Source organism: Watersipora subatra, chromosome 4 (assembly GCF_963576615.1).
Source record: "Watersipora subatra chromosome 4, tzWatSuba1.1, whole genome shotgun sequence".
NCBI classification, from domain to species: domain Eukaryota; kingdom Metazoa; phylum Bryozoa; class Gymnolaemata; order Cheilostomatida; family Watersiporidae; genus Watersipora; species Watersipora subatra.
The window spans coordinates 61,078,909-61,106,732 of NC_088711.1; the positions used below are offsets into that span (position 1 = coordinate 61,078,909).

Here is a 27,824-nt window from a genome sequence, read left to right on the forward strand (position 1 = left end):
TGAGTCACCAGCAGCCACTCTAATTAGAGACTTGCTGAAAGGTGTGACCAACTGTTTACTAATCTCTTTTGCTAGTGGTGGTCGTACGCTGACCCTGAATGGCACGGGCTTAGAGTCTGCTGACGCTGTGCAGCTTCAGTTTACTTTCAACTGCAAGTTTGACGAACGTAGAAATTTCTCTTTCATCCAGGTCAGTCTACTACGAGAATACTTCTACAGTGTATAATAAATAATTAAATATCATAATATGATATTTAGTTATTTATTACAGTATTTTATTACAACCATATGATTCATATGGTTGTAATAAAATACAATTATTTAATGTATACAATTTATTAATGCACATCACCTAGAATCGGTTAGTTTTGCCTATAAACATCATCAGTTTCAATCTAATTAGGTAATAGAATTTAAACAATAACAATCAAAGGTTTTGAATCCTACAGTACCATTTAAGAAACTGCATTGTTTTGGATGGTTTGAATAGATTTGTCTGTCTGAGACACACAGCTATTTCTCGCTTCTGTCTAAATTAAACTGACCTATTTAGTAAGGGTGCTGGTAATACTAGCAGTGATGATGGTGACACATGGCACTAATGCCTTCATGACTGAACACAGCGACTGCAACTTATAAAAGATACCTGCTGGTACCTGCCAGTCTCTGTCAAATAAATTATATAAATAGTTGCAGCGCATAAAATGCAGCTGCAACTAAAAGTTGTCAATCAAATAAATAACATGCAAAATTTTGTGTTTCAAAAATACTGTTGTTTGATAATATTATTCAAATCGGAAAATTTAGATTAAAGTACAAATAAGTTACAAACATATGTGAGGTACTCATAAGTTTCTGACGTCATCACTCTGATAGTTGACAGCATGTAAGTTCCTTGATTAATCTAATGAGTCAGCACAGCATCAATTATAATTTGAATAATAATTTTTATTTGTTTATAATTATTATAATAATTATGAACTTGAGTAATAATATAGGGCAAAAATACGTTGTGTAACTTTTCGGTGTCTTTTTAGAGTGCTCACTCGTCTGATCCAGAAAGTTTTTTAAGGATTAACAAAGTTGATCTAATAATAGACAAAAAGGTCACACTCCGGGGTCAACTTAAAAATTTTTTTTGAAATTTTGAAGTGAGGCACTGAGATTTTTGCTCTCCAGTAGGTATTTCATAGAGAAGATAGCAAATTTATTGTACATAAATTTGAAATCTTGTGGATTTGTGGTTCACGCCAAAAAATTTTTAAAAATTGTTTCTGCTTTTAGACTCGTGTGAAATATGAAAAGTAAAAAAGATTAATCTTAATAAGTTAGTTAAGAACCTAACAGGGTACCGAGGCTTGTTTGTCACTTGATAAAAAATTGACATATTGGAAAGCCATAAATAAAGCCATTCAACTTGTAGTACTGATGCAAGCTGTTTCGATGTCTGTCAAGGTCAAAGGCATGTGCAACAGAGTAAATCGAATTAGAACAACAACCTTTTTGTCCTGTTAGAATGAAATTCAGGTGGAAACAATAATTGGAAGGGAAACAGATGTGACCACATTTATGGAGTTAAGCTTGATTAAAATTTAGCATTCCAATTGATTAGCCATCTGAGATGATTTTCTTACTAAACGAAAACAAAACTCAAATGTAAGAAAGAGACCACCATAGCAGGCCTCGTGTGATTAAATCGGGTTTAAACATACACGAGAGAGAATTCTTTAGAGAAGCATGATCTTGAAGCAATCATGTGTCATGGCTACTTAAAATTTACACGGATGCTTGTAGATTTGAAATAGTAGACCACATAATTATGATATAATTTGCAGCATGCGTTAACTAACTATATTGAGGTACATTTCTACAAGGGCAATAAACATATTTCACAGTTTCTATTTGTGGCGGAACAATAAACGGTTTGGTGGCAGTTTGTTGGGTAAAATCATCCCTTACTAAAATTGATATTGTATCGCTGTAGTCCGAGTGTGAGTACGTGCAAAACACCCAGGAGATTCACTGCAAGAGCCCCTCTTTCTGCAACATCACAAATGAGTGTAAAGATGCAGGAGTTGCCCCTAATGAGGATTACTGCTATGAGAAAAACATAGAAAACTCTGTTGCAGCAACGATAGACTCATTAGACATCGAGGTTGGCAGATAAGTAATATTATTCATTATTCAAGTCATGGAGACTTATCTGCCAGAGTCATTTGTAAAAGTTGAGACCTTGACTTTTGTCATTGCCTAGTATATAGTCCCTTTACTCTTGGTTGGCAGGTCATCTAATTATAATATTATATATTATAATACTAATTAAATATATTAGTAGTTGCCTTTATACTAATAATACTTTAGTGCATATAGATGACTGAACGGCGCATCAGCTTCATTAACTGCTACTACTACTGCTACTATTACTACTACTATTACTACTGCTACTATTACTACTGCTACTATTACTACTACTACTATTACTACTATTACTACTACTACTACTACTACTACTACTGTTACTACTACTACTACTACTATTACTACTATTACTACTACTACTACTACTACTACTACTACTACTACTACTACTACTACTACTACTACTACTACTATTACTTCTACTACTATTAGTGCTATTACTACACAATTTCCTCTATATTTTGCTTACTGTCTTTACTTGTGCATTTACATGTTATGTTTTTATTATTTATTGAATACCAATTTGGTTTAAAACTATGTATATTCTCATTGTATTATTACTCTTATCATTATTCTATCTTAATGTTAATCTGTGCATGTGTCAGCAAAGAGTATGATGTCTACTTAGCTTACCACAAGCAAAGGTTGTGTATGTTCTTATGAGTACTGTAGCGCATGCATTATGTAGCTCTGTAATCTTGACATGTCTGAGTCCAGTTGTGGAGAGCAATTTAAGGTTGGATGTCATTCCTGTCACCACCAGTAGCCTTTTATGGGAATTGAACCCCAACTTGCTGTTTGTAGGTCAAGAGTTCTAGACCACTAGGCCACGTCTGCTCTCATTGTCAGCAAAATATCCCCAAATATTTTTTTATGCTTCTAAAACAAACTTAATAATATACAGAAATTCTCTCATCTGTTTTGTACTTTTTGAAAAACATGTGCTCCTGCTTTCCGCCATCCTAGAAAACAAAGGTGCTGACTATGATGGACTTTTTAGAAGTAAAGCGAGTTGTCGAAGATATGCTAACGATAATTAACATATCATAACATTAACATAACATCGAACATTAACATATCATAACATAAACATAACATCAAACATTAACATACCAAACATAATATCAACATAACATTAAACATTAACATATCAAACATAACATTAACATAACATCAAGCATTAACATATCAAACATAACATTAACATAACCATTGAATTTTAACATATCATAGCATATAAAATTTAATTCTTCAAGGCAATAAGTACACTAAGCAACCAGTTACTATTATTTGTTGGTAGTTTTATACTGAATTTTCTTGACTAGCTTGTGAAGGCCCGGCCCGATTTATATACATAGATGGTGAAGATAAACAATTTGTACAATATGTCAACAATATATAGTTAGTAAGTCAGGAGTTATATGTCAACAATATATAGTTAGTAAGTCAGGAGTTATATGTCAACAATATATAGTTAGTAAGTCAGGAGTTATATGTCAACAATATATAGTTAGTAAGTCAGGAGTTATATGTCAACAATTCTCCCCTAAAAGTGTAATTTGTATAAAAACAACTCGAAGAGTTGATTGAAAACTCATGCTGTTTTCTGTGCAGGTTCACGTGCTGGTACAAGGAAAACTTGTTCTAGAAACTAAAAAATTTACTGTAGCCAAGGATCCTCGCATCTTTGCTTGGGAGAATTCTCTCAAGTCAATCGACGTTCATGAAGTGAGTTTTGGAGTACCTGGAGAGAACCTTGACTCAGGTTAGTGACTTTTGCTCGTATCACAGCCTGTTTGGTGTGCTGCCAAACAAGATGTTTGCCACGTAACTCGTGCCGATCAATCTCAGTTTTTAGGTCAAATCTAACCAATTATTTTGAAGAGTAGAAGTATTTGACATAATAAGAAACATGGTGACACAGGCAGTTACCTTTCCTGTTGAAGAGACATATTGTTCAATTCTAAAATAAATTTTTCACTAGCCTTTTAGGTTAATTTATAAAAACGCTTATTAATATTGACTTTAATACAAGTTTACTATTTCGTTTAATATTTAAAAAGCTAATAATGCAAGTGATGAGGATTGTTAGTGATTTACAGATGCATATCAAAGAAAAGTATACATTTCTTTATTGTTTGCACTAACAGTCAGAAAATACATGTAAATTTGTTTTCAATTCTGCAAGTTATGTAGCTCGATATGTAATGGTTTTGGTTCAATTATGCGAATGCCTGGTATACTATGCGCACTTGTTTATGAAAAGGAAAGTAGAAAGCTTGTATCTCTAACTGTAAGTTACCAAGGCAACTGAAATGACATCTACACTTACTTTCTTTCTATTCTTTGATTAAAAACTCGGAAATAATTTTTTATCTGGAAAAAGTGTCATGAACACAGAAACTTACTGCTGTCAGACTAAGCACCCGAAAGAGACAAAGTGTAGATACATTATATAATAATACATGTACATGTATACTGATATAGATATAAGGGCAAGCCCCAGCATCAGTTGTCAACCATGTCAGCTCAAGGCACGTTGCTATACTTTGATCTCTGCTTGATCATGCTGAATAGAAAGTAATAACTAGTATCTCTCATTGTATCACTGCTGGTGCATACTTACCTGTATATATGTTGGTTATGACCTACACGCAGCTCTCATCGTGTACCATATATACTCACTAACAACTTAACACACCGTGCTAAACTATGATAAGACTTACCTCGGTTGAAAACAAACCACAATATTTATGTTTATTCGAGCTGGTATCGCGCTAGCAGAAACACCTAAGTAACATTTGTGAGGTAGCTAAAACATATTAATACCTTAATAAGATGCTGTTAATTCTTCTACAGGTGTCACATTTTCGGATTATGTAATAATAATTGATGGAGCAGAAGCACCTGCTCAGAGTGTCAATGCAACAAGGTTGATTGTCATGTGGCCAGCAGAGAAACCTATCGGTGCAACAGATGTAAGTATTTTTACTTAAGTTTTTTCATGATTGGCTAAATATTATTTTCCAGCAACCAAAATAAATTGACACCGGGACCACCCTATTTAAATTATTTTATTGGCAAAAATTTAATTTAAAACAAAAAATTAATGTTCTACAAATTATGCTGTGCAAAAATTTTAAGACAAAAAAGGCGTAAATTCTATGATGTTAAAATTATGCCTAAAAATTACAACTCTGCTTAGTAGCCAAGGTTCTGCTTGCTTTAAGTAAGATAACAGCGTTTATGATTTATGAGAGCATTAAACATGTCACTTAGCCTTAATACCTTATATTTCCTCACATAATTTTGAGTTTTAGCATTACTTTATTTTTTCTGCGTTAAGCTATGTTAGAATATGGTTGTCCTTTTTACTAGTGGTTAATCTTATTGCCCAGGTTTCTGTTGGCTACCTGACCAAGCATGTCGGAATGCTGAGAATCAAAATTGATCCTCTACCCATAATAGCTGGTTCAGTTACGGGGTTTATCGTGCTGCTTGTTGTCTTCATCGTGCTGCTGATATACTGGTGGAAGAAAAAAGCCCGACTCTCAATAGAAAAGAAATTTAAAAAAGCAGCTTACAAGCCTGGAAATGTAAGATACATCAAACGTAATGGTAGGTAAAGACATATGACTCAAACGGAAGCCTTTGCAACTTGTTTTAATGAAAAATCAATAAAATGCAATGTGTGATTTAGACTTAGTGTGGATTCTATTATACAGGAGAGGGCAACTTTGAAAAAATAACACAATTAATAATGAAATATACATACATGTATAGTCAGAAAAACAATTAAATATATTAATAAATTAATAGACAGAAAAAAAGATGACGGAACGCAAATAAATATTCATTTGTATTTAGTATAATGTTTAATATTGGGAGTACTTAGTTGTTAGTTAATCACTACAGATCTGGTTCAAATAGACATAGATTTGGTTTCATCAGGTGAGAACTTCAGAAAGCTTTTTGAAGTTGTCACCTGATGAGAGCAGATCTATGTCTGTTTGAAACAGATCTGTAGTAATTAATCAACATCTAAGTACATTAGCTACAGCTTATGCAATATACTATAATTCACTCTGCAAACTGTGTATCGAGCGCTCTTTTATTAGTTTTTACGAAACTAGCCTTTCTAACAATAATAAATATTTTTTATTTAGATATTTAGTCAGTATTTCACCAACTATCTGTCAGTGATGATCATTACTCCATAGCACTACTTGATGTAACACAGGATAACATAATAGTTAAAGACAGTTTAATACGTAATCTAAGTACAGAAAATAAACCAAACATGCCTTGCAATTGTATAATTGGCTTTGCTGTATTCAACCCTACATTAGAAACAATACATTGTTAAAAAAGTAACAGCATCTTTCATTAACCATTCACTGCTAAGTTATACACCGTTAGTGACTGCTTTTTGGTCTGATTTCATGAAAAAAATCTCTATTCTTTTTGCAATAAGTTCACTTCAAACAGAAATTATTGCCTTTTATAAACTTATGCTTGTGTGTTATAGGTCAACTCTCATTTATCCGTGTCGGTCACTTTGTTTCTGACTCTGCTCTGATTGAGCAGCTCAAACCTTTACTTATCGAGAGAGAACGACTCAGTCTATCCACTCAGCTTGGCTCAGGGCAGTTTGGGAAGGTGTTCAAGGGAAGCATACAGTTGGACGATGGTAAACAGATTATTGTAGCAGCCAAAACTTTAAAAGGTATGTCAGTACTCTCTGGTGTTGTCTGGACTAGTGAGTCGCTTATTGAGAAGATGTAGCAAACATCACATTCACATAACACACTATCAGTTGAATAGCTATCTCAGCTTCAAGTCAAACAATTTAACGTGGATACTATGTCATCATTATCTCAATTATGATTGTTACGTGAGTCAACATAATTTTTAATTAAAAAGGATATTTAAAACTATTATATTTTAAATTAGGATATAGGATATTTTAAACTAAATGGATATTATTTGAATTTGATAAAAAAAATTAGCACTTTGATTGATAATTAAAGTTTAAATCATTTTTTTGGCCGGTATATAATTTTATATCTACAGTTTTAAAGATGTGTTCATGAATCTGAATTAGGACCACTTACACATCATAGTAGGCTACATTTATATTTTATTATTTGTTATTGACACAACTTGACGTTCCAATTCTCTGCTTATACAATTATTTTCTGAGTTTATGCTTGCTGCTAACTACTAAAAAATCTTTTTTAATCCTAAGGACCACTCTCACAGTTATTGCAACAGATAGTTACAATAACATTTCTCTGTCAGTATTAGAAAACTTCAATCTATTGGAGTAACAAAAACTCCAATCTAAAGGACTTCTTGTTGTAGTCAACATATAAGCTACGGTAAAGAGTGTTCAATAGAGCTTTTTAAATTTCACAAAAATAATTGCTGATTTATTTCAAGATAAGTCGTTGCTTGGTAGGCTAAGTTTTGCGGTTAGGGATTGTTTTTTAAAATGATCGCAGGTGAAGGATGATTTAACACATTTCATACAGTTCTTGATATTGTCATCTAATGCGGTTGCTATGGGTAACCTTTGTAATTACAGCTGATGCTGGAATCACAGAGGAAATAGTCTGCAACTTTTTAAAAGAAGCCACCCTCATGTCAAACTTCAATCACCATAATGTATTATCACTGATTGGTGTGGTTTATGGAAAAGAGAATATGCCCATTGTTGTCTTACCTTACATGCACAGAGGAGATATCAGAGCTATGGTACACAGTGAAAATGAGGTAGGAATACACAGTGCAAGTATTAATTATCTAGTTTTTGGATCTGAGGTAACTCAAAACCTATGTAGGGTGCTACTAGGTTATACAACCATTATGTCCTTAAAAAGACAGCACTTCATTAACATGTTAGTTGTTCAACACAATGATGTGTTAGTTATTTACGCAATGACATGTTAATCATTGTGAACCTTAATTTTTAGTCGATCTCGACTATGACATATCAATCATTTTTCACAGTGACTGTAAGGTATCTGCAAATGTTCTGCTTTTCTTCATAGACTTTTGTGCTCGGAGACCTTTTGCACTTCTGCATGCAAATAGCCCGAGGGATGCAATACCTTTCAGAGAGGCGGTTTATTCATCGAGATCTGGCTGCGAGGAACTGCATGTGAGTCGCTGCCATTGTTAATAAAAGTTTCTTCTGTGTATAAATGTGATTTTAAATTACTCGTCAGTCTCATACCTTTAGTATTAAAATGCACATGTAACGTCAGTTAATTATCACAAATAACTTAAAAAGTATATAACGAATATATAACAAACTATATTAACGAATGCTGGTGCTGATGATTAAAGAATAGATTAAAATACATCGTGATCAGTATCTATAAAACATCAGCCAATTTATTTTTTAATGTTTGTACAATACTGGCAAGCAACAGAGAAGTGTCAAGGTCAAACACACAGATTGCCCCAGCTGTACATCATGTTGTGTAATGAGGGTAAATTAGGCTTCTTTGTGCGACTTGAAATATAAGTTTCCATGATAGTAAAACATGACAACTTTTTTGTGTATTAAATAGTTGTCTTTTTGTTGCAGGGTAGATGAGGATTATGTAGTTAAGATAGCTGATTTTGGTTTGTCACATGACATCTATGAGAATGATTACTATCGAACGGATGAAAACTCTACTAAACCACTTCCTGTCAAATGGATGGCCATAGAAAGTCTGAACACAGGCAAATTTACGCCAGAGTCTGATGTTGTAAGCGCAAATATTTAAACTACTAAACAGGGTACTAAATACAAATATAATATAAGTATTTAGTGGTAAGTATAAATAGGTGCTGCTTGTAACATCAATGAAGTAAGTATGTACTTAAGTATGCACATGTATTCCATATTGATTAGTATGGCGAAAAAAGTACAAGACAATTTACTGAAGATTTCTGTGTTAGAGTCTAAGTTAATCTATTTTTGGAAAGATTTTTTAGCAAGTGTATAATAATTATTGAACCAAGTCTGGCGTGAATCTGAAATATTGTATGCGCTGAGAACGTATTCCTATCTGGTATGTCAAAGTCTCACTTTAACTTCTTTTAAAGTATTCACAGATCGTGTGAAGTGCGCTGACATTTATTTCAACTTTAGTTTTGCTCCTCCTTAGTTAGTCTCATAAGGAGGAGGATGGACGAGTGAAATAACTAGTATCAACGCTTGTTGATAGCACCTGTCATAACACTACTAGTATCAGCAAGCACCTGTCGTGACACTACTAGTATCAGCAAGCACCTGTCATGACACTACTAGTATCAGCAAGCGCCTGTCATAACACTACTAGTATCAACAAGCACCTGTCATGACACTACTAGTATCAGCAAACATCTGTCATGACACTACTAGTATCAGCAAGCACCTGTCATGACACTACTAGTATCAGAAAGCACCTGTCATGACACTACTGCTGATCCGCACTTACTAGGTATTTAATGACAAGCAAACACGTGCTGTGCTGACCAATATTAATCAATGCTACATATAGAATTTCTAAGACTATCAGAAGCTGACAACTGGGAATTTTTTTATGTCTGACAGAAAACTAGTGTCATCCTCACAGCCATTGGCTCGGCTTTAACCAATCACTCTGTAATGACAGCAAATATAGGCATTCTCCACGTGTCAGTAGCAAGCAGACCATTGTTGCTGACGCATACCTGTTGTAATATTCATATGGTGTTGTAGTGGTCATATGGTGTTGTGATGTGGGAAGTGATCACCCGAGGAGTTACACCTTATCCATCAGTATCTAATTATGAGATAAAATCCCATTTAAATGGTGGGCTGCGATTACAGCGCCCTGAATACTGTCCAGCGGTTATGTAAGTTCTCTGGCTATTTTGTTTGTCACGTTAGAAATGACAACAGTACAGTAGGGTGTAGTCTAGCCTGTATGTGAAAATATATTTCTCTCGTGAATTTTAACATTTGCTGGAAGAGTGACGAGTTGATACTGTAGTATAATTAGAGACAAGTATGAATTCATTCTAATGTTAGGTATATGTAGATGACACAGAAGATAGGTAGTTTTTTTAAGAGACTAGCTATTATGTTTAGAGGTGTTGACATAATAAAAATCAATTTTTCTGCCCACTTCCTTGACACTAAGGCTATAGTCACAGTGGTTGAGACTATGAAACCGGCTTTATTTGGCATTAGCTCTAGTGATTCCATTAAACATACATGTACATTGCAACATTTATGTAAGAACATCTCGTTTTTTTCTAACATATTTAGAAGATCAAATTAAGGTTTTGTTTAGAGTTTATTTTCAAATTGTTTTTTATTTTAAATGAATGAGCTACTAAATACAAACAAAATAGTCTAAAAATGCTAAAATTGGAACGGCTATGAAGTAAATTAAAATCCTTGATTGTAGCTTTATTCCTGCTCTTCTTGGTACCGTATATCGGGGTTACTTTGGCCAGCTGGGGTAACTTTGGCCGCTTTAATTTTTTTAAACTAAAATACCAATGTAATTAATTCAATTGATTAATTTTATATTGTCAATCCTTTCTTCATTGCATAACTATTATTATAATGATTATAACTTATTATTTTAATGATTACCTGTAATTATCTTTGTAGAATATGTTGTTACTATAAGCTTTTTGCTTTCTGACATTTTGAGTGGCTAAAGTTGCCTTATGAACTGTCAACTTTAGCCTAATACTAAAAACCCATTGATGGCCAAAGTTACCCCGATTGTGGGGTAACTTTGGCCACCCCTTTATTTTTTGTGTATTTTTGAATTGGATTATTATCTAAAGTTTTGAATAGGCAGTAACCATCAAAAATGATAAATTCTTTATTTACAAAATAAAAAATTACTCAAATACTAATTGTACTTTTCTATCATTGAAATTATTGTTCAAAAACGGCCAAAGTTACTCCGTTTTACGGTACTGATTTGTCTAGTTTTTGACCTCATTTTTTTAAGAAGTATTAAATTTTGCAAATTTTTATGCTGTTTCCATAGCTGGTATCTATTGCAGCTATGATATGATGAAATCATGTTGGCTGTTGGACCCAAATGCACGACCAGCTTTCAAAACAATGGCTGATGAGCTAGCAAAAATTCTGGCTTCTGCCCACTATGAGGAGAGAAGTAAAACCAAGAAGATAAAAAGTGATTACTATTTACAAGTACCTACTCGAGAGGACCTTGAAATTCTCTATGTTAATCCTGTTGAATAGCTCTATGAATAACTCTATGCCAAACTTATAAGTGTCAATTCTATGTTTTATTAAATCAAAACTGCAAAGATTGCCTATTCTTAACAGCTTTCTAGTTACTAATACTTCAAAACCCTTCATGATAATTCTCTTGACTAACTCCATGCCAATTTTTACGTGTCAATTTTATACTTTATTAAGTAGTTCTACAAATTTAAATACTAACCCTACACAAACTTGTTTATGTACTTAATACTTACTTTGTAAAAAAGACTTACACTAGTGACTGTATGATTGTACATGCCTTTGTATGTCTTCAGTGAGTCTAACATTTTTATAAACTAGTTAACAAACATTACTTTATATTTGAATTTCTTACTGCTGTTTGTTGCATTCTAAACGGAGTCCAAATACAACCTTTTAAAATTTGTGATTGTGGTCTAGGCATTAGCTATTCTGTGAAATTGAGAGTCTTTGAAAAGCTTTTAAACTGAGCTGTTTGCATTATTATGGCAGCAGTTTCTAGTGACATTTAAATGATTGAACTTGTTTTTATGAAAAAAATTCAAGCAACTGAAGTTAATTTCATTTTGTAACAAATTTAATTAGCTTTTCAATTTAGTTTTTAATTTTTGCAAAATTAAACTCTATTCTGCAATTTAACAATTAGCAACAACTGTTATTGTGTCCAAACGGTCGTTCTCCACATACCACCAGTGCTTGAGGTATGGAAGACTTGAGAGAATTTATAATTAACCTGCAATACGTACTTTTTTAAGGTAAGTACAGTGAATTCAGATACTTTTGGTGAGTGGTTGTTTTTAATTGCTCATGTTGTCTTGCATACAAATAACTTCTCAAACTTATACTTGTAACCATAGACTTATACTTGTAACCAGTGAGTTATACCTGTAACCATAAACTTATTCCTGTAACCATAGACTTACACCTGTAACCATTGAGTTATACCTGTAACCATAGACTTATACTTGTAACCATAGACTTATACCCGTAACCATTGAGTTATACCTGTAACCATAGACTTATTCCTGTAACCATACACTTGCACCTGTAACCATTGAGTTATACCTGTAACCATAGACTTATACCTGGAACCATAAACTTACACCTGTAACCATAGACTTATACCTGTAACCATTGACTTATACCTGTAACCATAGACTTATACCTGTAACCATAGACTTATACCTGTAACCATAGACTTATACCTGTAACCATAGACTTATACCTGTAACCATAGACCTAAACCTGTAACCATAGACTTATACCTGTAACTATAGACTTATACCAGTAACGGTCTCATCAATGAAAACAAGTATAAGAGTTTTAAAACTAGACTTGACACACAGCTAATGCATGTTGAGACAACACCAGCACTCTAGTTGTGTTATCAACACGGTACGCTAATGCTGCATATAGAAATAAGACACCTTCCAAGTTGAAGAGACAGCTCTTGATGCATTCTACACTTGAAGAATCTGATTTTGATGACTGCTTCTAGTGAAAACAAAGCAACAAAATCTTCGGCAGCATATACTGTGTCTTTCATATTTTCAATATTTGCACGGATCAAGCTAATAAAATATCTAAAGGATTATTTAATTCTTATATATTTAATTGTTGTTCTTCATAACTTTAAAACCAAACTCTAATTTATATAGTTTTTTATCGAGCTACCCACTTTCCTCAAACTATATAGATAAAGATAAAACAACTCAAGTCATTATAAATTCCTCAGCTTGATAAAGTTAGAGTTTAACATAGAGATGTAGCTGATATCCTGTGTCATACTTCATATAACATCATAGGACATCATATAACATCATAGGACATCATATAACATCATAGGACATTATGTAGTATATGCAGCTGCATAACTATATGTACAGTAAACACTCTTAAAACGCTAACAATTCCGATAACATTTATGTGATAGAGATTGTACTTTATAAGAACACTAAAATACATGTAAACTACCTAATCCCTTTCAAGATTATCTCAAACTCGCCCCCTTGGCACTTCATATAGGAAAAAACTAAACCTAACTTATCAATCTAGTGAATGTACAGTAACTGTGGTATTACAATGCATTGGTTTTCTATGGACAATTATTTTCTGTTTTTTATCACTTTCAGTTTGTTTAGAGACCATGATTATAGTAATTTTATGTTAAAGGGAGCACAACTCCTTCAATTTCAGTTTAAATTCATTTTTCACTTTGTCACAAAGTAGTGATGCAATGTGACAGGTTCGAGATATCTGGTGTTGTGATTGTATCCTGATGTCTGCACAAGGCTAAGAGTTAAGACGTCCGGGTGTAATATTGCGACTAACTATGTATAAGTAATATAATGTCTATATAATAATATGCCGAAGATTGCTGTGAGAGTATAAAACAATCCTTCATTGCTGACTTGTAGACATGTACACTGTAAACTGAAATGTTATGAACTGCTGCAGTCAGGCTATTTATACCTCCTTACAATTATTCTAGAAAATTCCAGAAAATCCATTCAGGAAAAATCTAGTAATAGGACAATATTCTAAATTTATGATCATGACTCATCAAAACATGTATATTTACATATATAAAGGGCTAATCATAATCCACTGAACTACTACTGTAAGATTCATCAGTGTATTGCGCAATAGCTATTGTCATGCTATTACTTTGTTTACTATACTACATGTGTACTATATACAGTACTCAGAATCTGTGACACACTTTTTATTTAGACAAGGTCAGCGGTGAAAAAAATGCATGTCTCATATGAAGCTGTTTGTTCATTCATTTTTCAATGCCAGGGTTGGAGGTTAGGATGAAGGATTAATTTTAATGAGGCTCCAGTTCATTACATTCAGGTTGGTAGACCGACATTCCAACACCTGCACAATTCTATCGCCTCTAAGTATTTCTGAATAATCTCTCAGCTGCTCATTCTCTTTGCTTTGTCGGTACACCTGACAATCTCTTATGGCATGTTAGACAGCAGGTGTAAGTATGTACATAATATGAAGCAAAAACTTTACATAAATTTTTTTATGTCAAGTAAAGTTTACGCTATAGGAGGTTCACATTATAGGAGCATCTACTGTATTTGATATGAGAAGGGCGGACAAGTTAATTTAGAGTATATGTACATGTACTTATTCCTATACACAATACAGTTTCCATTAGACAATAAGATCGTTATTTCCATTAGACAACAATGTTGTTATTTCCATTAAACAATAAAACCATTATTTCCATTTAACAATAAGACCATTATTTTCATTAGACAATAAGATCATTATTTTCAGTAGACAATAAGATCATTATTTCCATTAGACAATAAGATCATTATTTCCATTACACAATAACAGGGTTATATCGATGCCTAGCCATAAAAGAACTTAGCTAATGGTGCTCTATTACGAGCGTTGGTTGTCTCCTTCTCACCTACCAGCGAGTTCAGCTCATCGAAATCACTCGTATACCTAAAAGAATGCAGCCGTTCTAGTACTTGCACATTTGTGTAATAGTACTACTGTTTAGTAACACTATGTGTTGGTGTATTTACAGGCCTACCAACCCAAGAGTGGGGCAATGCGTGAGATTTGGTTTTAGGGCAATTGATGTATCAATGATAGTATATATAAAGTTATGGAAATTGAGACAAAAATCTCACGCGTTTCTCACGCATTTTCATTTTTTCTTTGGGGTGATTGCGTGAGTCTCACGCCCAATGCATGAGAGTTGGCAGGTATGTGTATTTAAAAGTAACAATGTTGGGCAATATTAGCTTGAGTCAAATTAATACAGGACATGTGGTTTGTACCATGTCTGTTTCTATACGTTTGTCATTGCCTGGTAATGACACCATGGAAAAACAACTCTGAGAGGTATCAATATATCTGCTCCAGACGAGCTTGTTACTCAGCAACACTATGTACACAGAAGTAAAAAAGGTCCCATTCATCATTTGCAGAAAGAAGCAGGCGATATGTGCTTGATAAAGCGTTGATAAAACAATTTTTTTTTGTAAACAGTAGATCCTAGCACTTTGAATACACAGGCTAGTAACTGAATACCAGGATAGTCAGGCTAGTAATTGACTACCTGGATACTCAGGCTAGTAACTGACTCCTAGGATACTCAGGCTAGTAACTGGCTACTAGGATATTCAGGCTAGTAACTGGTTACTAGGATACTCAGGCTAGTAACTGGCTATAAGGATACTCAGGCTAGTAACTGGCTATAAGGATACTCAGGCTAGTAACTGGCTACCAGGATACTCAGGCTAGTAACTGACTACCAGGATACTCAGGCTAGTAACTGGCTATAAGGATACTCAGGCTAGTAACTGGCTGCTAGGATATTCAGGCTAGTAACTGGCAACTAGGATACTCAGGCTAGTAACTGGCAACTAGGATAGCCAAGTTAGTTGCTAGTAACCGACGGCTAGGGCCAAAGAAAGCGGAGTGTTTGGAAAAAGCATAATCTTCTAGGTTGCATGTACAATGACAAGTGATACTATGCAAGGCTTACTTTGCACCAGGAGGTGTTCGTCCAAATTGCATTGCCACTGCTCTGGTGTAAGAGCCTGTGTTCCCACAACAGAATCCCACATACTCCACACCGATCTCTTTTAGCTGCTGCCCGAACCATTCCGCATCAGAAATGCCTGAAATCAAATACAAATTAATTCAATCCTGATCGAATGAAAATCATGACTAAGAAATTTACTCTGCAGCTTGTAATTGGAAGACAAATGACTTGAATGATACTATATGTTTGTTTTTAGCGCTTTTAACATTTTTATTATTTATAAAAAGGTTATAGCTTATAGCTTATTTGGAATAGGTCTTCCAAATTCATGTTCAAAAATTTAAGCAAAAAAATCTCAATCAATTCTTTTGTTTGAACTTGAATTCGTTTCAAAGAGTTGAGACATTCGAGTTGACGTTGAGGTGAGTTGTGACATTTGAAGACTGAGGTTGATGTCTAACTATAAGTCAAGTCATCAGGTATGAGAAAATTTCAAGTTTTCATCACATTTCAAGTACACAACTGAACTGTACATTCAGTTATGTATGGATAATTTAGAATTGATAAGGAATCTAACAAAGGTTTTATCTGCCATACCGAGAGTTGTGCCCACCTGAAGGCCTCACATACTTCCATTCATGAAACTCCACACCTTTTTACCTCAGAATAAGTTTGTTTCAAGAATGCTGGCAGTATTGAAGCATTTTTAAATAATTATTCTATCACTTTTGATAATTTTTTTTGTAAAATGACAACTCTAAAAATAGGTGTAAGATTTTTTAAAACTGAAAAAAAACTTGGTAAAAATGAAAGTAGCATAGCAACACCTAAAATGGTGTCAAATCAAAATTATTTAGCTAGTACTTTCTCACTCTATAAACAGTTTAGAAGTTGAAGCATTTTAAGCAAATCACTTACCTAGAAAGTGAGCCCCCATGTCATTGGGAAAGGAGCGCGCTCCGGTACGGTGGTGTTTTAGTTTATACCATGTAGGGTGCTCCTCTGTGGTGTGGTAGGCAAGAGCCAGACAAGCCAGCGGTCCCTAGTAATATGGTTAATAGCTTTTGTGATGCTGCCACAAATCGGTTGCTTCTATTTTGATAATTAAGAGTTTCAGGGAGGTCAGCCAGCAGTTTAATAGTTGATAGTTGAAAAGGTAATAATGATAAGAAATAATAATAATAGTAAAAATAATAATAATATTATTAGCAGCTGGTTTTTGCCAATTTAGTTTCGGGTGAACCAACTGAGTTTTTAGAGTTAGTTGAATTTACTGAGTGACTCTTTTGATCGATACATAACGTTGTATTTGTTGAATGCTTGATGCATGCCAGTAAAATTGTGAGCTATACATACTATTTTTTGGAAAATCTTAAAGCAATGGTTTGTTAATCAAGACTTGTTTATCAATTTATGGAAGCAAGCTCTTGTATTGGAGGGTCTTAATAATAATAAAAATTAAGAAAACTACTTTATGTAAACAAATTAAATCAAATTTTAGCATTCAGCTTGCATCGACTTCAATTTAAATAAGTGAATGTAGGTTTTGTTCAGTCATTAATGAATATTATTTTAGATTTAACTACGCAGACATACTGTTTGTTAAGCTCACTGCTGTAATAGTATCTTGCTCAAAATGTTTTCATAGAAAAGACAACTCCAACTCTGTAATCTGTTATGTCATGTGTCTGCTACTACACCCTACACAATCAACTAAATATAAAACTTACAAACATATTACTTGAAGAAAAACCTTCAGCCATCAACATATAATTTCTGCTTGATGTTTACTACTGTCGGTATAAACGTGTTTTCTTTCTCAATCAATTACTTGCTCCTACCCTTCAAACACTAGGAAAACCTATATGATATTTGCTTTCTTTTAAAGACTGATACATGGGCTATAAAACTAAATTTTCAATCAGACCAATAAGATGGGGTGATACTATAAACTCCTCTTAGAGTGGAGGAGTGTTAGTAACTGTTGAGTTGCCAACAGTTACGATTGTGTGCATTTGAGAAGTACATCTAAGATAGCCCCATGGTGAGCCTACTTGAACATATGTAACACATAATGCTGCAGGTAAATACACTCTACTGGATCAATATTGAACGATACAAATGGTTGTCACATTCCTGCTAAAATCTAACTGTTTGGAAATAAAATCTGTCATTTTTAAAATAACCCTTGTTAGGTAAAACATGTTACTTCTAAAAAAACAGCAGCTTTTTGCTAATTTAGTTTTGGGTGAACCAGCTGAGTTTTTAGAGTTAGTTGAATTAACTGAGTTAACTAACTGAATTAACTAACTCATCTTTTGATCGATGATTGCCAGTAAAATTGTGAGCTATACATACTATTTTGGAAAAGCCTAAAGTAATGGTTTTTTAATCAACCTTGTTTTACAATTTATGGAAACAAGCTCTTGTATTGGGTGGTCTTAAACTAATGACAATGACATCAGGTTTTCTTGAAAGTTTATTAATAACATTGATTTTTGGCATCAATTTGAATTCATTTGATTGAGTTAGGTGTACCATTGCTATAGCCGTGGCCAGTTACCTCAATTTCCTTTCGGAGTTGTCTTACTATTGGTATCATGGTGTCAGGTCCACGAGCACAGTTTACTCCAACACAAGCTGCCCCTTCTTTCTGCAAAAGTTTCAAAGCATCAACTATTCTGTAGTCATCAAAGGTTTTCAGCTCTCCACTGAGGTCCACAGGAGCGAGGGTGACGACGGCTGGCAGGCCTAATAACACAAAATTCCTTGTGGCAGCAATGATATTTTATGCATGCCTGATAAGATTACATCATAACTGTCCAATCGTTTATTACAAAATGGTTGTTTTTATACAGTTAATTACGCTTCTCTAGAATGGTCTCAGTTGTTGTTACTTTTCCAGAGAAAGCACAACTCTTGCTTTAGCACTTAATGGAATGGTTATTTGAGGTTACTGCTGCCCATGGTGCTTTTCCATTAGACAAAAAAAGTTGGAAAAGTAGAAAACTTGTATTTATTGATTTGTTACTGCCACTGCATATTTATGGCTGTTTCCTTCGAAAGTGAGTCATAAGTTATGCTGTATCTTGACTAACTGGGTGTTATGAGTTATGTTGTACATTGACTAGCTGGGTGTTATGAGTTATGTTGTACATTGACTAGCTGGGTGTTATGAGTTATGTTGTACCTTGACTAACTGGGTGTTATGAGTTATGTTGTACTTTGACTAGCTGGGTGTTATGAGTTATGTTGTACTTTTACTAGCTGGGTGTCATGAGTTATGATGTACTTTGACTAGCTGGGTGTTATGAGTTATTCTGCACTTTGACTAGCTGTGTGTTATGAGTTATGCTGCATTTTGACTAGCTGGGTGTTATGAATTATGCTGTACCTTGACTAACTGGGGATTATGAGTTATGCTGTACCGTAACTAACTGGGTGCTATGCCCTAGTTGCATATAAACACATGATCTCAGCTAGTGAGCGAAAGGCATGCACATCCAATATGATATCGAGTTATTCTGTGAACATACCAAATTCCTTAGCAATCTTGAGGCCAATGGAAGCTTCCCCGTAATCCCACAGTGTTTCTAAGGCTATGTAATCCACTCCAAACTCAGCACTAACGCTAATCTGTTCCTAATCAAACCAGCATAGTATGTTTTAATAAACACAGAAGAGTTTTGCTATTGGTCAATATCAAGTTATTTAAATATACTTTTAAATTATATGATAAATATGGATTAAACTATGATTACTTCAAATAAAAGAGACAACATATCGACATAATCAAAAAGATTTATAAATATATTTTGATGAAGTTCGTAGCACTGTTAGCTGTGTTTCTATCAACTTACTCTGAGCAACATCTCGCAGGTCTTTATAGCCTCAGGACTGTCGGGGTCATAAATATTGGTTGTACCAATTCCAACGCAAAATATGGTCCCAGTTTCTTCAGCCACCTGCATTAGTCATCACGACTCACAAAGTAGTAAAATAAACTCAACTCACCTGTCACTACCTGTCTCCAAACATTAAATAGTTTAATTTTGTTAAAGATTATATTTCGACAATGTAAGGTAATTCCTTGTACAGATTAGTATGCTGAGGTTGGAATACTTTGCAATACAAAGAGAGAGTTTTTGTAAAATCTCTTGAGTGCGTTCGCAATGTTTATATAGCAAGGCTACGCTACCAATAAAGCATTGTTACACTACCAATAAAGTAATGTTACACTGCCAATAAAGTAATGTTAAACTACCAATAAAGCATTGTTACACTACCAATAAAACTATGTTACGCTGCCAATAAAGCAATATTACACTGCCGATAAAGCATTGTTACACTACCAATAAAGCAATGTTACACTACTGATAAACTAATGTTACACTACCAATAAAGCGATGTTACACTACCGATAAAGCAATGCTACACTACCAATAAAGCAATGTTACGCTACCAATAAAGTAATGTTACACTACCAATAAAGCAATGCTACACTGCCAATAAAACAATGCTACAATGTCTCTGTCCAATCTAACCTTTTTCGCAATTTCATGAGCTCGTCTATTCAAAGTCTCAAACTCATCCTCACGATTCATTGCTTTCAACTTCTCACGGTGAGCGTAGTACTGCAATAGCAGGAGTTATGTCACACGCATATAGCCAAAGATTTACCTGCTTCCAAAGCACCAAGCTTATGCAAGGAAGTTCATTATAATTATAACTTCACTACAACTAAATAACGTAACGCAAAACATAAACCAGCAAGGGAATAAAATATTGACAATTAACTGCTAAACATACATCTTTTACTCCCAACAGCACTATTTGTCATGAATTCAGTTGAATACATTGAACTAATATCTGCCTTCTACAAACCACTAAATATTCACCATTTGAAGAAAAAGTTCTTCATAGAAATACCAGAGACCTGATTACACTCTATGATTTTGAGACACAGTTTGTGCTGTTGAAACTTTTAATGATCAACTAATGTGCTTGTTTTATCAGTCTGTTGGTTTATTCTTGTTCAATAAAATCTCCTGTTAGTGTTCATTATACAAACTGAAACATTTGATAATTGGTCCGCTATTGGTCTGGCTGTAATCATTGGCTCAGTTAGAGCTGTTTGTTATTTGTTGCAAATACATGTCTGTTTCATACACACAAACTGTGCTTTTCAACACTCTACACCGGTACTGCAATCACAAGATATACACTAAGCTTCTATTGTGCGGAGCATTGAAATTTGGAATAGTGTGCACATTGAGTTACCGCAAGATACTGTAAGTGCTGCAATTAGTGTTTTAATCATTTCCACATGCTGAAGTGTAGAAATGTTTAAAATGGAATAGCTTGCACGGCATTTTTTATGCGTTATTCGCAGTGCCATTTCCATCTTTTGCAAGCATGAAACAATTCGTAAAAATTTCCTAGTAACAAAACCGGTGAAGTACTTGTACTCACAGTAAAAGCCTGTGAAATGTCACTTCCAGCATGCACAAACTCTCTGGTTAGCTCCTCTACCTTCTCAGGATGATCCAAGACAACCTACAATCATTATTTGCATTCACCAACCGTTCATTCTACCCGAACAGCGGTACAAGACTGTTCATATGCCAGGTACTTTTCTCTGCCAACAACCCAACTAGCAGTACAGTGGACCCCCTATGGCATTAATTCGTTCCTGTGTTGCCATGGCATTCTTGCTCTCTTCTTTGTAGACTGAGTGCCAAAGTGTTATGTTGACTATTTTAGGAACAGTTATAATCATTCTCGTTATCCATAGAATTATGTGAAATTAAAGAATAAAGGGCTTCTAAAAAGTTGTTCATAATTAAAAGTCACTCACAAAAAGCATCTCCATTGAGTTCACCTCTACTGCTGTTTAAGTAATCATTCAACAGAGTTTATACGTTTGTATGTTTAACCGCAAGGAGTATTCGCTGTTCGTTTCTCCGTTCAAATTCAAGGACATTATATTATTTATAATGCTGAAGAGTAAAAGCAGTGAAAGATATTCTTACCAGCAGCCAATAGAACAAGCTGCTAGCCTACTGCCAAAAACTTCTCTTGAAGATTATTTTAATTATTTCTTAATTATTTTTTGATAGGTAAACAATTATTCAAATAATAATTATTTTTTAATTATTATAATTAGAAAATAATTATTATTTTTTACAATTTTTAAGATTATAATCTTAAAAATAAGATTGTTATAAAATAACAAAAATTTTTAAAAATTCATTTTAATTTAAAATTGAATTTGAAATTAAATTTAAATTTAATTAAAATTAAAAATGTTATTATATTATTTTCATATTTCAGCTCTGACAAGAAATAGCCAGAGACAAGATTAGTTCTTGTCTTTGATCATTACTATAGAAACAAAAACGATTCTATTGTTTCGCTGTGCATAAAGAGATTAAGAAAGCTACAACTTAGATGAGTTTTTGATATTTCTGCTCACTGACATAGCGATCTGGTGAAGACTTACCGTTGGTACAAAACTTCCATGTCTGTTGTAACCCCTTCGCTCTAGTTCCATAAGGTATCCCTCCGCTGCTATGATTACCTCATTGTTAGCCAACTTTTCCAAGAGTTCTGAACATAGAGAGAATTCAACATGCAGGAGGTCAAGGTCACAAAAAGGAGAGAATTTGACTACAACTAACAGTATTTTTATTTTTTAAAGAATGGTTACCAAATAGCACTTTGCAAGCATTTTATTCAATTCTGCCTATTTTGGATCCTTCGTAAATTTTTTTACATGAAAGAGTTTCAGTGATGTCATAAAAAGCACAGAAAAACATTTAGCATTAGTAATTGTTATCTGCATTTGAGTCTATTATCCACATATTTTATCATGAGCTACTTAATTGTGTTATACTATTCTATTAGCTTATTTTGATTTTAGAGTTTTACAAAAGCTCTCAAAAACTACAGAATGACGGTCTTTAATGCTAATCACAAAGCAATTTTGAGTTTTTTGTGATTTTCTTTTTGAGTTGTTTTTGAGTATTGTTCTAGATTTTGCATGTTTAGTAAGTGTACAATATGAAATAGCCTGTGTTTCCAGTAAACCAGTAACAATGTCAGTCTAAGAGTTGTGAGCAATCCATCTGCAGTAGACTGTGATTTTGTTGCAAACAATTGAGATTTAATATTTAGCAATAAACCTGTTTTTTGTAGCAATATTGCAATGATCATTTTGGCTGTGTGTATTTTAGCCGATGGTTAATTAGTGTTTAGGGAAAGTGATTATAGATTACTTTGTCACCCTTGTGTCTGAAGCACTGAATTTTATTGGTCTAAAATCAACAAACTAATTCTGGCTATAGCTAAATTACACTCTAATAAGAATTGCATGTTCTTACAGGATTATATTGTAATAGCTGCAAGTCTCGCTTACCTAGTATAAGCTTAAGGTTATTCTTATAATCACTAAGGTGACCTACATGTAACTTTCTGTGGCACAAACACGATACGGCACTATCTCAGATTTCCTATAAGGAAAACACAGGCTAGAATAAACAGACAACTTTATTCTATGTTTATATTCGGCGAAGCCTGGCTCATGTTCAGAGTGTATTAGCTTCATTTAACTTTTATGAAAAGTTTGACAACTGAGCTGGTGCTGCCACTCTAGATAAGCTGACTGTGTTTGTAAACAGGGGGTAAGAGCTCACATTGCAGTATTGCTCAAAGTTAGTTTTTTTTTAAATTTTTAGAATTTTTTTAATATTGGTAATAAACTTTTAAAAACTGCTGTCATCATCAGCAGTTCGCCACATTTTTTTAGACACCGAACTTCAGCTAGTAAATCAATTCAGCAAAATTTATTAAAACAAATTCAATTCACAAAATGATCTTTAAAGTTTTACTGAAACAAAAAAAAGTTGAAGATTGCGATGTATTTTTAAGGAGCTGGCGGTTTTATAGGAATTTATGGGGTAAGTTAGATTGTTAGGCAAGTGTATATTAGCAGTTGTTAAGCATTGTGGACTTGAGAAAGTCTCCAAAATAAATGCAAGCTTTTTAATTCTGTTTGCCTGTGATTTCCGTCAGGTAAGTTTGTGGTTAACAAAAAAGTTCACTTTTAGTAACTAAGTCATGAAGTAAACATGCTTTGTAAGGTGCCAAAATCTAGTTACAAATTTATTTGGTATTTGCATGCTAAATGAGACTACGTAATAGATAACATAAATATTGTAGATGTGTACCGTATATATAAATATGTACATGTATATATATATATATATATATATATATATATATATATATATATATATATATATATATATATATATATATATATATATATACATATATATATATATTTCTCAAAGTCCGTTCATCTGTTGGAAATCCGGCTATAGCTATTATTAGAACAGCTGAGCTGGACAACAGTACAGACTCAAAGTCATAGCTTACCGTCATTGGAAGCCTAACCAGCTTAGTGGAGTTTTCCGTTGGCAGTTTGCCAGGCTTTTAGCTTGAAAGGTACAGTTGTTTGAAAAAGTTTTAAAACCTTTACAGTTATTTTTATTTTTCTCTTAATTTATTTCAACTACACGACACACTTCTCTCATGATATGTAGTTTGAAAGTTATAATGGCAAATGTTGTTATATGTTAAATACAAATCAATTTTCTGTCCAAAGACTCTTCTATTACACTGGCAACGCCGGGTGGCACAGCTAGTATATATATATATATATATATATATATATATATATATATATATATATATATATATATATATATATATTACTTCAGTAGCAATAATTATGTTCTTTATTATGTTTTCTCATGCTTCATAGTGACAGTAGAATGCAGGCTATCGTGTTGGGCTAAAACATTGCATATGAAAGGATGGTTAACTAATCTATATTAATGTATCTACAAAGATAAATACAAACAAACTATATTGCGCTATATTAAACTGAAAAGCTGCATAGCAAAACAATAAAGCATGCAAAAAAATTATTTTATATCAAATCTGCCCTTTCAAAAACTAGAAACTAAAAAGCATGCGTGGTTCGGCTCTTATGAAGGCTAATGGCTTGAGACAACTCTTGCCAGAGTTTTCTTCTGCTCATAGCAATACCGAGAAGCATAGTCAGATAAAATAAGGGCTGATAAATCCTGAGTTTGTTTTTGAGATTTGAGAAGAAGTAAAATATAAAACTGTGTTGAGTACTTTGTGCTTCTCTTTAGCTTTTCATCTTCTATAAATATAGCATCGTAATTAAAATGCAAAGTTGCAAAGTCCAAATACAGAACCACAAACTATAGCGTTTTTCTTTATGCTGCCTAAAAAAACACATATAGTTTGTTGTGTGGCCAAATCAAGACTGTGCTTCAGGAAACTGCAAAGCCAGGAATCTTTGGAACCAAAATTTACAATGCTCTGGTTCTAATTACTTTATTGAAATAGTAAAATATTCAGCTTTTATAGTTGACTTGGGGGTTCAAATCAAAAGAATGGTAGCAAAACTAGAATAATACAATTATTATTGTTTTTTCATAAGCAGACTTGCAACTGCCAAAGCCTACCCGCTCATTTAACAAGATGGCTGCCCATTAAATATATTAGACGATGAGACAAAAACTGTAAACTATATTAAGGTTACATATTTATACTGATATGCATGAGAGAATTGCAATATTTGACAAATTCAACTTATATATGCAAACCAGTTGAATGTTTACATCTGACATGTCTAGCACTAGAGTCAAGCATATTGTAACCTTTCTCTCTCTTTAGAGTGTCATAAAGCAGTAAACAGTTTAAAAACTTACTGGAAGGTTTACTCGATGCCTTGTCAGTCATACTTGGTGCTGGTCTTTTAGGTCGCTATGTTCTGCTCTCCTCGAACTCTCGACTTGCAATGAAATCTCATCAACTTGAAAGACATTCACCTTTGACTTTCTTGGCATCGGACAGCAAATTGGAGACAAGTAATATTAACAGATACTAACTACAGATTCACTTTTACAAATAACAGTGACTAAATATTTCTTTAAATTCATATGGTAGCTGTCACATAACTAGAATCGCAGATGAAGACTTATCTGTTGGGAAACAGACAGACTAGTGGGGGTCACCTCAAAAACTGACAAAAACGGAAAGGAGGCTCCAACCTATGGAGCTAGCTTGTAAATATTTGAGTCTGCATCAGCTGTACCCTGGTCATGTGATTATTAAAATAACCAAATTGCTTAAAACATCTGAAAAATTTTGGGTGTGTTCTTTGAGGAATAAAAAACTTCGTTGTATTTTGTCGTAAAATTGAGAAACATTCCATAATTAATATAAAGCAGTTTTTGACTAACTTGCAGCAAATGATGACTTGGCATTGTGATGTACTTTTCTAAAGATGAGCATTCTATATTGCTTCTATATCAAACAATCAAAAAAATTTTTTTGAAATTTTTATGTATATTTGACCTCTTGCGATTTACTAACAACAATATGAAGTAATGAATGCATTTGGTATAATCAAGCACATGACGTAGTACCACTAGTGTAACAATACGCAGTGCTACTGGTATATAAATAAGTGCAGCTCAACTTTTTTATCAACTAAAATGAGCTGCTACACACGTAAAGTTGACAACTTTAAAGTATAATCCTACGTGTGCTCTACAGTAAGTAGGTGAGTGACTATAAACTAGAGCTGCACAACGATTACAAAATTGATCGCGATTAATAACTGGTCTGAACCAGTTAATCTTCGATTAATCTTAGAATTAATCTAGCAAAAACCTGCATATTCAAAAACAAATAATACAGCTACATATAAATTAATTATATTTTAGACAATTGTTAGTAGTAGTACATGTTATGTACAATGTACATAAGTTACAATGTAATAATTATTATGAGTATGAAAACTGTCTATGAAAGTCTATAATTAAGTCAGCCAAGAGTTGAGGCAGCACAGTTTATTCACATTATCTGAATAAAGAGATGCCCTCTTCCTACATACAATATTGCCAGCTTTAGAGAGTAGCCGCTCACAGGGGACAGGAGTGCCAGTAGTCAGTAGTATTAGTTATTGTCTGCGACAGCTGGTGATGATTTCTGCCGGTAGGATGAGAATTAGTTAAAATATATCTTAATGATGATGTGCTGTGGTGGTAAGCAAATTCTTTCTGGCATATACTGCACTTCGCTTTCTTGTTTTCGCTTCCAACAACTTACAGAAATGTGCTACCTAGGGTGGAAAACATTTTTCTGCTTTCATGTTCCAATAAAGGGTCAATCTTATATTACTAATATTCTGAAGCTGAAATATGATTATGATTTTTTTGAAAAATGAAAATACATGTATAATTTACTTGAGAAAGTTTTTAAAAATAAACAAAAATAAACTGTAATATACGTATTAAATAATATTGAAATCACTTTTGTTACTATTAGCCTACCTAAAAACATGTTCAAACAGCTAACAACATCGCTGCTTACAGCTACATAGATCGCCACGGCGCTTGTGCATTGTATTGTATAAACAAGTTTAATGTTAGCGACTCACTCTGTTTTCATAGTTGAGTGCAAAATAATTGTACTTGTAATTTATTGGTAAGAAAGTGTTGCTTGTCATAATATTTATTTGTTAGCAAATTAAATAGTAGTAACCTGCTACAACTGCTGGTACTAAACAGTACAAAGGAAAGGAACCACATCAAGATCATCACCTCGGCTGCATTTTAATTGAAGATTAATTGGCCCAGCTCAGTTAATCGTTTATTTGTATTGGTCACGTTAATCGTTTAATTAACGCGATCATTGTGCAGCTCTACTATAAACTAACCACCTTTATGACGATTTGACAAA

The 27,824-nt window shown here is 33.6% G+C and overlaps 2 protein-coding genes across 6 annotated transcripts in view; one reads left to right on the forward strand and one right to left on the reverse strand.

Moving 5' to 3' along the window:
- Positions 1-11,861, forward strand: part of LOC137392955 (hepatocyte growth factor receptor-like) — a 53,417-nt gene extending 41,556 nt beyond the window's left edge. For all 5 annotated transcript variants that reach the window (XM_068079320.1, XM_068079324.1, XM_068079322.1 and 2 more), the window contains 11 exons: positions 76-190; positions 1,985-2,155; positions 3,814-3,964; positions 5,059-5,177; positions 5,598-5,817; positions 6,728-6,925; positions 7,787-7,974; positions 8,253-8,362; positions 8,795-8,960; positions 9,938-10,074; positions 11,248-11,861. In XM_068079320.1, coding sequence (XP_067935421.1) covers positions 76-190; positions 1,985-2,155; positions 3,814-3,964; positions 5,059-5,177; positions 5,598-5,817; positions 6,728-6,925; positions 7,787-7,974; positions 8,253-8,362; positions 8,795-8,960; positions 9,938-10,074; positions 11,248-11,449 — 1,777 coding nt within the window. In that variant the 3' untranslated portion in view covers positions 11,450-11,861. The remainder of the gene's footprint in view (positions 1-75; positions 191-1,984; positions 2,156-3,813; positions 3,965-5,058; positions 5,178-5,597; positions 5,818-6,727; positions 6,926-7,786; positions 7,975-8,252; positions 8,363-8,794; positions 8,961-9,937; positions 10,075-11,247) is intronic.
- Positions 11,862-14,645: 2,784 nt separating this feature from the next.
- Positions 14,646-25,911, reverse strand: LOC137393500 (betaine--homocysteine S-methyltransferase 1-like). Its single transcript, XM_068080076.1, has 10 exons — positions 25,787-25,911; positions 22,480-22,586; positions 21,450-21,533; positions 20,522-20,611; positions 19,838-19,942; positions 19,514-19,619; positions 18,541-18,728; positions 16,896-17,019; positions 15,978-16,113; positions 14,646-14,926 (listed from the first exon to the last, which is right to left on the reverse strand). Exons 1-10 carry the CDS (start codon positions 25,815-25,817, stop codon positions 14,827-14,829), a joined length of 1,071 nt encoding a protein of 356 aa, XP_067936177.1. The 5' UTR covers positions 25,818-25,911; the 3' UTR covers positions 14,646-14,826.
- Positions 25,912-27,824: the final 1,913 nt, after the last annotated feature.